Source organism: Elaeis guineensis, chromosome 5 (genome assembly GCF_000442705.2).
Source record: "Elaeis guineensis isolate ETL-2024a chromosome 5, EG11, whole genome shotgun sequence".
Classification (NCBI taxonomy): Eukaryota; Viridiplantae; Streptophyta; class Magnoliopsida; order Arecales; family Arecaceae; genus Elaeis; species Elaeis guineensis.
In genome coordinates this window covers 7192757-7206382 of record NC_025997.2, presented here as the reverse complement: position 1 = coordinate 7206382, position 13626 = coordinate 7192757, and the positions used below count along the sequence as shown (strand labels likewise).

At 38.2% G+C, this 13626-nt stretch overlaps 1 protein-coding gene and 1 non-coding gene across 2 annotated transcripts; one reads left to right on the top strand and one right to left on the bottom strand.

Moving 5' to 3' along the window:
• Positions 1 to 1409: 1409 nt before the first annotated feature.
• Positions 1410 to 11079, top strand: LOC105044729 (uncharacterized protein At5g01610). Its single transcript, XM_010922718.4, has 3 exons — positions 1410 to 1635; positions 3966 to 4020; positions 10562 to 11079. Exons 1-3 carry the CDS (start codon positions 1549 to 1551, stop codon positions 10930 to 10932), a joined length of 513 nt encoding a protein of 170 aa, XP_010921020.1. The 5' UTR covers positions 1410 to 1548; the 3' UTR covers positions 10933 to 11079.
• A 1470-nt stretch (positions 11080 to 12549) lies between these two features.
• TRNAG-GCC (transfer RNA glycine (anticodon GCC)) lies at positions 12550 to 12620 on the bottom strand. The gene has a single exon. It is a non-coding gene; the product is annotated as a tRNA-Gly (tRNA).
• Positions 12621 to 13626: the final 1006 nt, after the last annotated feature.

Below are 13626 nucleotides of genomic sequence, written 5' to 3'. Positions count from 1 at the left end.
TCGGCATCGTTGAGGCCTGCTCCTCCGGCTAGGGTGGTGGACGGCTAGGGGGAGGGCCTCCTCACTGGGAATACGGGGAGTAAGAGCTCCCCTATTCTATAAAGAAAACAAAAGAGGAAGAAAAGGATGTGCAAGTCCTCTCTTCCGTGAAGAAGGAAAAAAAAATCTTAAAATTGGGAGGGGCGTGGTCGAAACCCATTTTAAACAATCTCCGTGATAGAGGGACATTTTTATCCATTGTAATGGCAAACGGATGCCATCAATAGTTAAGTGATCGTCAGGATCTTGTCGGAATATTTTGAAAACTTCAAAAGTTTATTTGATATTTTTTAAAGTATAGAGGGTATAAATACAACTGGTCTAAATTTGAAGAAGTATTTGTGTAATTTATCTTAAAAAAAAATCAAGTTGCATTTGCACTCTAAAAATATAAATATATAATCATGAGGCAGTATGTGATTGCAAGTGATTTTTGGTGCATGAAAATGGCTCTCCCTTGACTTTTTTTTAAAAAAAAGTATAAATTACTAATACTGATAAATATCCATTTTAATTGTGTTGAATCATGCTGTTTTTAAGTTTATTAATGATACTCTTCTTATAATGAAAAGTATACCTAACCCACTACTTTATTTAATTGGATAAATATAATTTTTAGATTTCTCTTTTTTCTTATTCTTCTAACCATTCACAAATGATATTTTTTCTTATTAATTTTTTTTGAGCTGGGTTGGAAATATTTTGATTGAATCATTGAAATTTAATTTAATAAAACTAAATTTTGTAGCCGTCCAAGAAGATGCATGGATAATCAAAGATATATATTTTGATATTCTCATGATCCATCAATGTAAAAATTATAAATTCAATATAATATATTATATAAAGCATCCTATGAAATGATGCTATGCAATATATGTTGGTATATTTATTTATCATTGAATCATTAAACTATATAAAAATATCTAAATTTTTTGATTCTTCAAATTCAAAATTTACCATAGTCATATTATAAAAATTTTAATATTTAATTAAATAAATATTACTCGACTCTGTAGTGAAAAAAATTTATAATATCTACAATTCTATCGTAATAAGAATCTGACATTTTTTGAGTTCAAATTTATGATAACTTACTGGCAGTAGCAAAACCTAAAATTTATTTAGATTAAAATTTAATGTAGCAAATAAACTTTACATTATTTTATAAAAAAAATAAGACCGTAAAATTTGTATTAAAATAATAATGATGAAAATTATATTTAAATCTTTCCATCACTTATTTTATATTTAAAACTTTTAAGGGCCGCGTTTGCACGGGAATTATAGCTGGTGTGTTGCACACGTGGGTGGTATGGGGTAGGCGATAGCGCAATTACCCACTGTCCAACCGCTAGATTTTGATTAGGTTTCGGGATTGATCCACAGTCCTTTTCTGCGCTCTCCCTTGTGAAACTTTCTTTGCATCGAAGCAAAGAAAGGGACGGGGGGTGCTTGGAACTCGAGATCTCCGCTCCAGAATAGAGGGAGAGAGAGAGAGAGAGAGAGATGGATCAGATACTGAACAAGGTGGGGAGCTACTGGTTCAGCAAGAGGGCCAACAAGGAGATCTCTTCCGTCGGCGACGACATCAATGTAAGATCTGACCCTCGTCCGCCTATCCCTCGTAGAATTAGGTTTGCAATCCACTTGGTCTTCTCGTTGCTTTTTTCTGTTGTTTTTTTCCGCACCCGATCCGGGTAATGATTGGAACTAATCATCGGAGAAAAGGGGGAGATGCAATTTCGATAGATTTGGGGACTTGGGTATCTGAGTTGTGAATTCTTAAAACATTTGAGATGTCTAATTTCGAATTAAAACTTATTTTTTTTGGCAATTTTGTGGTCTAATTTGCGTAGAGATCTCGGTTTTTTGTCTTAACTAGGAATTGTTTATCATAATTTTTTTTTTTGACTAGATAAATTTGTTCCGCTCAACATGATATGCTCGTAATGCTCAAGTTTCGGATGGATGAGTTCAGATGTCAGTGCTGCCCTCAAGGATCTTTCAATTTATGAAGTAGATTTGGCCAATTAAATTGGTAATGCAGGTAATTTAAGCAGAAAGTTGTTGTACAAAGGTCCCATCGACTAATGACGGATCAATATGGAAAATTAACTAATATTGTTGGTGCAAGAAGGAATGCTAAAGTGAATATGATGCTCAACAAATTCTAAGTTAATGCCTCCTGTGAAGACTGATTTTGGACAAAAAGACATCCATAGATCATATTTCTAAGTTAATATGGGAGGACAAGGAATCCATTCAACTCAAGAAAACTAACGTGCTGGATATCTTTAGTGGTTCTAGGGACACCCTTTACTTGTCAGAGTTTGTGATACTTAACATAGAACCCAAAAGTATTGATAGGATATAAGAAAAAGGCATTAGTAGAGTTTGTTGCTAAACAAGAAGAGAGGCTTATCATTTGTAAATTTTGTCTGGGAAAGGCTAATGAGGTATGCCAATATCCAAAGTGGCAAGAAACATGCTGATAATTTATGTTTCTTGTGTCAATATAGAAGTTCACCAGCAGGAAGGAAAGAACTAAGGGTTATAAGAATCAAAGGGGAGAAGTGTTTATCAATGGACATGACTCATTGTAGAATTCCTCTTTCTGTTATAAGCACCTGACTTCGTTTTCAGGCCTTGGGCACCATCCTGCTAATGGTGTTTTCAAATTTTCTAGAAGATTGTCATACAGAATCTGAATCTCCCTCTTTCTTATGGCACGTTAAATAGGTATGCCTATTGCAAGATGACTGTTACATCCCTCCTTGCCATTTGACAAGGTTGGTGTTCATATGATTTGCATCATTGACACAGTTGCTGGGGAGAGATTTAAAGTAGCTATTGTCGGCCGACAGCAGTTAGATGTATCTTTAAGGAGATGTATTTCTTCTATGAAAATGCAGGTGCCATGAATTCCTGGGGAGCTGAGATGAGAGCTACTCTTTAAAATTGTGGATCTTTGTGAGTATGTCTTGGATTGGCACTACTAATTGTTACAATAAGTATGGAGGATGATACCATCAAAGGTGAAAACTGAGTATAAAATAGGGTTAGATGAGAGAATAAGAGGAGATAGAGGGGATTGCTAGATTTTGGGGAGCGGTAAGGAGGGGAAAGAAGGAAGATAGGCTGATTGGGAGGTGGCTAAAAATAGGGTTAAAATTGCAGTAATTCATAATGTTTTGCTAAATTTGAAAAATTTCTGGCCAGGAACTGATTCATGATTCACATAAAGAGAGATGATTTAAGATGCAAAGTTGCAAGTAGCTCAAGAATTTCTTTACAGAAGAACATACACCTTTGTGGATAATGATAAAACACTAGTTCATGGTTGCCAACTGATTTATTTGGGCAGACTAAATGACAATAATTGGATTCAGCAGGTAATACATTTCTGCACAAGTTTGTGAGGCAACTCTCTTTAATGTGTCTTGACTCTAGTACCTTGTAAGCTTGTGGATAATGACGTCAGAGTCACTTCTCTTCCATGGTCCTTGGCTGTTGTTGCCCATTTTTGTGATTAATATTAATCAAATATTTTGTCAAAAGATATCAAATAGTCTCCTGAGCTGCAAAGGAAAATCTTTCATATTAATTGCTGGAGTCCACTGTTGTTAATTGTATTATACATGATGGTTACACCTATCAAATACTTGCACCGAGAAGGTTTCTTTTCTCCAACACCCCCTAAGAATATTACAGAAGCAATCAGTCTTGCATACTTCACCATTAAAGCCATTTATTTTCCTCAATTAGAGGTCATAATTTCTGGATAATGCATAAAGTTTGGCTGTGAAAATTTTGTCATGTTATGTTCATCACTGGATTCATGCTATCTATTCTAATGCAAATTTGAAGTGTCCATGTAACTATTGTCTTGTATTGACATTAACTTTTGAAAATGGTGAAATCAGTCACTTTCTAGCAGCATTGAAGGAGGGGCAAAATGGTTGGTCAATAAAATCAAAGGTGCAGTATCCTTCTTCATCATTTATCTTTTCAATTTGCTGTCCTCAATTGCATTTGCATTCTTAATGTTTCCACATGTTAAGTAGTGCATTCTCTTCGGTATCATAAAGACATATTCTCTTATAGTATATATTATATGAGATGAAATCCAGTGTTCAAGCAAGAGTTTTTATTTTAGATTTTCATTGGTGATGATTGCATTTATCTTTATTTTGATGTAAATTGAAATTCATTATATAACCCCTTGCTATCCACTGCACTTTCTTGAGTCTCCAAAGATGTACCTAAATTATCTAGTCTGGGGAAGATGGTTGCATCATAGGGTTTGTGATTACTTTGTTCCTTTAATGTATCTGATGGCATCTCTCTTGTATATGACAATTTTCAACATATGACCATTCATGAGCGCAATTTAAATCTGTAAATCATTTTTCTGCCATTTCTGGTTACAATGAAGGTTGTTTCCAAAGTTAAAAGCTAGCTTTCTTTCCAACGTTAAAAGCTAGCTTTTCTTTCTCAGATTAATAAAACCTGGAACTTCTTTGTACTGTATTATCCAAGACTTAGATCACCAAACTGCTGCCTCATCATGGTGCCTCCATTTGTTATATGCGACAGCCTATCTGTGGTGTGATGCGGGACAATCCTAAAAAGAAAATCAATCCTAATAATCAAGCTCTCTTCTGTTCATCAACAACAAATCACGTCCGGCCAGGGGCTCATTATTCCCAGGACAGACAGTATAGTTGCCTATACTCTGCTCAGGAGGCGTGATTGATTGATACGAGACTAAAGCGAGATCAATCTAAATGATACAGACGAATGCCATTCGAGAGATCAGTAAACAATTAGTAATAGAAAATTTCATAAACAGATAGCAGAAATTAAACATGCTCACGAGTAGATGCAAAAAAAAGAAATAAGAATGGAACGAGAGAAAATAAAACATTAAACCCGTGAGAAAAATCCAAGAAGATGATAAGAATCCGGATCGTAGTAGTTAAGAAACTACTCTGATTAGGGCTCTTAATCTTTTAACCAAACAGATCCATCGATAAAGAACTAGGTCTTTACCAACATCGGATTAAAAACAAAAAATCAAAGATCAACTGTTAAGGAACGAAGGTCCTTGACAGCATATGATCTGTAGAATAAGAAATCACTCCTTCTCTCAGCACGACAGATGAAAATTCTGGAGGAGACAGATCTTCTCTTGACGGAATAGGCTTGCGTGGGTAGATGGTGGAGTCGATCAGAGTCGCAGGAACACTGAATCTTAAGTAGAAGGAATAGGATAGAAAGTGGGCCTCACACCCTCCCCTTGTGGGGCGATTTTGGGTCTCACACCCTCTCCCTCTCGGAGCGATTGACACAAGTATTTGTGGAGTTTGTAAAATCATTCATTGTTTTTTTCATGAAAGATACAAGGATTTATATAGGACTCTAAGGGTCCTATTTGTTTAGGAATCTCTTATTTTTACAAGGAAGAAATCAACCCTCCACAAAAAAGTAAAGCATTATAATCTACCATAGGAAAGAAATCAGCCTTCAACAAAATAAGTAAGTAGCCAAGAACTCTTAAGGAATTCTAAGGAAGAAATGGAATTTCATGTGGGTGCTTGATGCTTGACACAACTTGGCATGAGCACGGCATATGCTGGCATGCATATTCTTCTCTTGGCATGTGGAGAGTGGTGGCTCCAAAGTTGACGTGGACAAATCCAAGTATGGTCCTATGGACCCAAAGCCAAATGCATTAAAATTTATTGACTGAAAATAAATAACTGAAGTAGAATCAATTTAATGAGGCTTCTTCAATCCAAATCGAACTTAAATCATGTTGCCGATTTTTGATGGCTCTGGTGTCCGCACCAATTCTCCCGGGGTGGGAAAAACTCGACCCTGTCGAGTGTGGGTCGATTCCGTTCTGGTGACGCTCAAGTAGATCGGGATCAATGCATTGCAGCTCTTCTCGAGTGATCCAGGTATCTTCAGACTCCGATCGACCTCGCCATCTGACCAGATACCGCTGATAGCCTCGACTCCGGGTGGAAAGGATCTGCTCATCCAAAATTTTCTCAATCTGATCGTGTTTTGCTGACATTTTGGCTGGTGGACACTCAGGGATAGGTTCGCTCTCAAAGGTTGGTTCAGGCTCAAATGGCTCACTAGGTATCCGAGTTGGTTTTTTTTTATAGGCGACAAGAGCTGTAATGTTAAAAGTAGAGCTAATTCCAAAATCAGAAGGTAGGTCCACAACATACGTATTTGATCCGATTTTCTTTATGATCTTAAATGGACCTGCTCCTCGGGCATGTAACTTCTTCACGGTTCCGAGGGAAAACCGTTCAGGCCTCAATCGAACCATTACATAGTCTCCCTCTGCAAACTCTTGAACACGTCGATGAGAATCTGCATTCTGTTTATAAACTTTATTACTCATACTAATTTTTTTACTGATCTCTTTATGCAGACTCTTGACATGCTGTGCAAATGACTCTGCAGATTCGGAAATCCTAGTATGCATGGGTAGTGGGATGAGGTCTATTGATTTTCTAGGTTGATATCCATGAACTACTTCAAAAGAACTCAAACTCTCCCTCACAAATCTTTTTTTTATCAGCTCTCCAACTTGTCTTTGTAGCTCAGCATGCTCATTAGGGTTCAATCTATAGTGGGGCAAGTTGGGTAGGGTAGATTCAGGAACTAAATCAATGGCATGTTGAATGTTTCTCATAGGCGGTAAGTAATCTGGAAGATCCTCAGGAAAGACACCATGAAGCTCAGTAAGAAGGCTAGCTACTTTCTTAGGATAATCCACCTTAGAATCCTCACGAACAAGCATCCAAACTGGTGATCCTTCACTCATGATCGTCTCTAATTCTTTAGCACCTATCAGATTGAGGCTTTTCTTCTTAAGATTTTCTTTTGGTCCATCGCCTATCTTTCTATTAGTAGCCTTAGGTGGGGAAGGATTAATCGTGATCTTCTTACCCTGATGAGTAAAGCTACAGGAGTTGGTACGGCCATAAATCGTAACATCATTGTCGAATAGCCAAGGCCGACCTAATATGATACTTCCGACTTTCATGGGTAAGACATCGCACCACACATGATCCTGATAGGAATGAAGCTGGATGGGCACACGGCATCTAAATTTGATGGGAATAGAGGAGGAATCAATCCAAGACACACGGTATGGACTAGGATGATCTACAGGAGTTAATCCTAATCGCTTAACCGTGTCGGTGGAAATGGCGTTGATACAGCTACCGCTATCAATGATCACCTTACAAATTTTATCGTCAAATTTTATGAAGGTATGGAAAATAGAGGTCCTACGCCAGTCTTCACTTTCCTTAGTTTGGGCTAGGACATACCTAACGACTCCAAGCCTAAGGTCTGACTCAGGTGTGGCATAACCTATGATGTCCTCAGTACTCTCAAATTGCTCGGCTAAATCTGGATCAGCTTCATAAACTTCCTCCTCAATATTTTTTAGAGTTTCTCCTTCTAATTCTTCTACGAATAATGATCGGTTGGGGCATTGTGCAGCAAAGTGACCGTAACCATGGCACTTGAAGCAATGAGATCGAGAACTACTTCCTTTTGATAACTCTCCTATAGCTCCTTTTCCTTTATCTTCTTTTCTCCCAATAGTATTTGTAAGTGGAGGTCCGTTACTAGGAGTTTGATTAATATTAGGTCTCGATCCAGAAGGGATTACTCGGTTGGGTTCAGGACGATGGGGAGTCGAATATCTAGAAAATCTTTCAAAATCTAAGGCAAGTTGATAAGCTTGTTCCAACGTGGTTACCTCTCGCAGAAAGAGCTCACGCTGAATATCCTCTCGTAATCCAGCTCTAAATCTAGATAAGGTAACAACTCTATCTTCAGCTACTCCACATCTCATGAGGTATTCATCAAATCTTGTGATATACTCGGTGACTGATCTATTCCCTTGAGTAAGCCTCTGCCATTGATCTAAAAGTCTTTGTTGGTAAGAGGTGGGGAGGTACTTCTCTCTGAGTTTTTCTTTCATCTCATCCCAAGTTTCTATCGGATCTTGTCTTCTCTGATTGAGAAGACGCTCTACACTTTCCCAATAAAGTCGGGCTTGCCTCATCAATTTCATCCTAGCAAATCTAACTCTCCTTGCTTCAGACATTTCATACCATCCAAAATAGTGGTCCATATCTGATTCCCAATCTAGGTACTCTCTCGGATCTAGACAACCATCAAAACTTGGGGCTTCGACTTTCACATTCCTAAGAATATGCTCATCTTGATCGAACTGGTTATGGTGCGGACGTGCCCCTATAGGTCGATCAAGTTCTAGATTCCTACCTCTTTGTCCTATAGGTAGTCGGAGAGACTCAGGTTCAGATTGTTTCTGCCTAGCTTCTTCTAATACCACTATTCTCTCATCCATGGCTTTCATAAAATTTTTCATGTCATCAAACTTTTCAGTCAGAGCATTAATGATGGCTGCTATATTGGGATCCATATTGGTGTTGGGTGGGGAAGTAGGATGTTGGTACCAGGTACCTGATCTAGTGGTCATGCAACTCTAAGATGCAGAAATAAGGTGCAATAAAATTAAAATGCTTGAAAGTAAAGTACGAAATTTAGAGTACAAAAATTTAACTTGCGAAAATTTAAATTGCTGAATTTAAACTAAAGCCCTAATCAACCTGCTCTGATACCAAATTGATGCGGGACAATCCTAAAAAGAAAATCAATCCTAATAATCAAGCTCTCTTCTGTTCATCAACAACAAATCACGTCCGGCCAGGGGCTCATTATTCCCAGGACAGACAGTATAGTTGCCTATACTCTGCTCAGGAGGCGTGATTGATTGATACGAGACTAAAGCGAGATCAATCTAAATGATACAGACGAATGCCATTCGAGAGATCAGTAAACAATTAGTAATAGAAAATTTCATAAACAGATAGCAGAAATTAAACATGCTCACGAGTAGATGCAAAAAAAAGAAATAAGAATGGAACGAGAGAAAATAAAACATTAAACCCGTGAGAAAAATCCAAGAAGATGATAAGAATCCGGATCGTAGTAGTTAAGAAACTACTCTGATTAGGGCTCTTAATCTTTTAACCAAACAGATCCATCGATAAAGAACTAGGTCTTTACCAACATCGGATTAAAAAAAAAAAATCAAAGATCAACTGTTAAGGAACGAAGGTCCTTGACAGCATATGATCTGTAGAATAAGAAATCACTCCTTCTCTCAGCACGACAGATGAAAATTCTGGAGGAGACAGATCTTCTCTTGACGGAATAGGCTTGCGTGGGTAGATGGTGGAGTCGATCAGAGTCGCAGGAACACTGAATCTTAAGTAGAAGGAATAGGATAGAAAGTGGGCCTCACATCCTCCCCTTGTGGGGCGATTTTGGGTCTCACACCCTCTCCCTCTCGGAGCGATTGACACAAGTATTTGTGGAGTTTGTAAAATCATTCATTGTTTTTTTCATGAAAGATACAAGGATTTATATAGGACTCTAAGGGTCCTATTTGTTTAGGAATCTCTTATTTTTACAAGGAAGAAATCAACCCTCCACAAAAAAGTAAAGCATTATAATCTACCATAGGAAAGAAATCAGCCTTCAACAAAATAAGTAAGTAGCCAAGAACTCTTAAGGAATTCTAAGGAAGAAATGGAATTTCATGTGGGTGCTTGATGCTTGACACAACTTGGCATGAGCACGGCATATGCTGGCATGCATATTCTTCTCTTGGCATGTGGAGAGTGGTGGCTCCAAAGTTGACGTGGACAAATCCAAGTATGGTCCTATGGACCCAAAGCCAAATGCATTAAAATTTATTGACTGAAAATAAATAACTGAAGTAGAATCAATTTAATGAGGCTTCTTCAATCCAAATCGAACTTAAATCATGTTGCCGATTTTTGATGGCTCTGGTGTCCGCACCATGGTGGTTTTAGTATTTCCTTCAATAAACTTCTCTTCATGCAACTGATGCTTCTCTCATACTCTGGTGGGACTGAAGGTGGCACCATTCAGGATGTTAAATTTTGCAATTGCTTAATGATTTCACTACTGCATGATTACCATGAGCTAGGTCATTGATAAATGATGACTGCCTGAGCGAAAACCTGAGTGAAAACTTGATTCGGGACGTCAGAAAATTGTTTGATGAATTGTGGCTAACTTGATTTTTGCTCCAAATTTTGGCTTAGACCACTGCAAACTAATAAAGTGCTGTAACTGTCAAAGGAAAACATCATTTTTTCTTGTTACTCTGTGGATTTTTGGGAATGGTAGTGCTGATGACTTGCCTCTCTTCTTCTTTGTCCTGGCTTATACTTTTATGAATATGTCAATTTTTTCAAAAAAAGAAAAAAACTTTCTTTGTTTGTCAGGCCCTTTTTTCCGGGAGAAATTCAATATGCATAATGCTTGACATATCCTCCCTTTGATGCTTTATTTTGCATTTTGTCTTTTCCTTTTTGCTGTAACTTATGTTTGACTTGCCTCGCTGAATAACAAATACTTCTAGGAAAGATGCAGAAACCCTTGCCTGATCTGCTGCGAGAGTATGATTTGCCAGCGGGCCTCTTCCCTCGGGATGCCACCAACTATGAGTTCAACGAAGAGACAGGGAAGCTTACTGTGTTCATACCTTCCGTATGTGAGGTTGGTTACAAGGACTCCTCTGTCTTGCGTTTTTTCACCAGTGTGACTGGATATCTAGAGAAGGGGAAGCTGGCGGACATCGAGGGGATGAAGACCAAAATTTTGGTTTGGGCAAAAGTGACTGGCGTCACAACTGAAGGATCAAAGGTCAATTTTACCTCCAGCGTGAAGAAAACCAGGAGCCGAGATGCTTATGAGGTCCTCAGAGATGGTATCAGTGTAGACAAGTTTTAAGTTGCTATTGAAATGGCTCTTTGTGGTGAACTACCCATGTGAGCTAGGATTTGTGGCTGGGTTATCTATGAAAAGTGAAGCTTTTTAACTCACAAATGTATGAAACTTATGATATTCACCCTTGCAACCACCTCCATGTTTCATAAACTTTGTTGGTTTCTGATGCTGCCTATCGTCAGCAGTGGGGATGAGATTTGTTGTTGCCTGACTCCATTTTCCTGCTATTATTCTTTTACCAAGGTTCGGTTCTGCACTTCTGCTCCTGTATTAAAGCAGGGAAGCTATGCAGACCTATTGCTCGCTATCTTTGTCAATCTTTTCATTGCTGTCGGGTTTTAAACCTTAGGGACCATTCTAAGTGCTTAATTGCTCTCTGTATCTAAACTGTTTTAGGACCTGTTTAAAATTTCGGCATCCTACTCTTGTGATATCTACAGCATGAGCATAAGTGAAGCAAGAGACTTGTGCACTGTAAGAAGTCAGCAGTGCCAGTTTCTCTCTTTTGATCCCAAGTTTCAGGAATATCGTGCGTTGGGGCTGCGCAGTGTTGCAACTGGCAAAAACTGAGACACAGTAACGCCATGAAGGATGGATGGTGGAATAATGAGTTACCACCAAAGCTTCACATAGGCAGAGAAACTTCGTATAAATGATCAACATCACAGCATTTTCCTCAAGATTTCTTCTTTCTTCCTCCTAGTTTGTTCATTACCATCTACTTCTACTTGGAGGAGCTTGCGCTACCAACACATGATTCCATTCGATTCTCTCGAGCCAACAGAGACGTGCTTGCCGTTAGAACTGCTCACAGTTATTCAGAGAAGGCTAGTTTCATGAGAATCCCCCCACCGGCCTGAGCAATCTCTCAAGAACACTGTTACCAAACACTGATCCATTACTAGTTCTCTGTCGTATCTGGCAATTGGGGACTGGCAGAGCAAGAACAAAGTGCTGCTCCATAGCCAGTTCCTTGTGTGTAAAGGATTAGAAGGTCCAATCTAACTCACCAGATGGTAAATCATGTGTGCTATGCGAATTAATGTCATGGGATAACTTATAGAATACCAGTAATTTCCTAATTCAAAAAACAGTTATCAATCTCGATCTTTCTCCTTGTATCCGCAGCCTAATTCAATCAATTTTAACATAGAGACATGCTGCCTTTTCACTTCAGCATTATCATGAAGTTGTTAACGATGGTGGCAGACTTTCCAGGGGCAAGGATTTTCCTACATCCCTGCAATCATATACCACCTAGTTTTTTTTTTTTTTTTTTTCCACCTAGCCTGGCCTTACGGAGTGCCTTTGTGCATGTGGATGGATACCAGACCTACAAACTGACCGAAGAGATGACCCTCTAAACCACCAGGTGGCAATTTTAATCCGGAAAGTTTGACCCTGTGTGTATTCATTGGTGCTTTCATGCCCACACCAAGAAAATTAGCAGAAAGAACAGCATTCCGTGTGACTCGTTATCCAGAATGAAGTTTCATCACAAACATGGATTAAATTGGAAGGAACAAAAAAGATGGTTCGAGATCAGTAGGCTAGCCCCGACGGACCTCGCCAGGGCGCCTTGGAGCCTAGCTTCGAAATTAACTAAGAAAAACTAAAAATTGCACCAGCCGGGAATCGAACCCGGGTCTGTACCGTGGCAGGGTACTATTCTACCACTAGACCACTGGTGCCGGGTGATAAGCACGTCAGACTAATTTACTTCTAGATATGATTAGACATGTCTGATGGCCGGATGAGATTGAAGGTTGTGGCACAAGAGAATTGATATAGCTCGCTTCATTAACCTAATCTATAAGAGCGTTTGAATGCTAAATTACCAACCCAGCACCTGGTGGGTACGTGGAAAAATTTATATGCATTAATAAGCATCCATTTTTTTTTTCCCCCTTTTTTATGATGATCCTGACATGGGACAAGCATTGCAATATTTTATAATTGTTGCAAACGTGGAATCTTTGGACAAATTCCGGTGTCAAGTGAAGGAATAACATTCTTTCATGCAACTACAAAGAATTGCAAAAAATAAATTACTTATACAACATCTAATTATCAATTGTCATGCAGACGTGACATTGATGATTGGAGCAGTGATACAACTTGTATTTGATCCGTTAGCCTCATGGAGCAGCCGTTGTCATTTTTAAAGCAAACATCAGGTAGCATCTCCTGATATTTGTTATTCAATTTGATGAGCAAGTGTTTGTTCCAAGGGACTAGAAACATTCTATCATTTTTAGCGAACACAATCTAGTTGGATTGCAAGTAATGATATTCTACAATGCAGCTGCTATCGTCTGATCAATTATTCCCACCACGTATACTTGACTGAAAAAAACATGGTAGCAGCTTCTAGGCAGGAGTTGACAATCCTTTATCCTTATACGTTAATAATCTGGCCATGGTGAATTGTTCTGTCTTGTTTTTCAGCTGATTATGGTTGACTGCTATGTGCGATACTTGCTCAAATCTCAACAATTTTATCCAGATTGGTAGAATAATTTTGTACTTGGCATGAATACTGTCTATAAGAAATTTATATTCTAAAAAATTTAAACTGCTGGATATAAATATAGAATTTTTTTTTAACAATCCAAGATTTTATTCAAAAAAAATTAATTATAAAATATTATTTAAATTTTTTAATCTTATATAAATATATAAAATCTGTCCGGTATA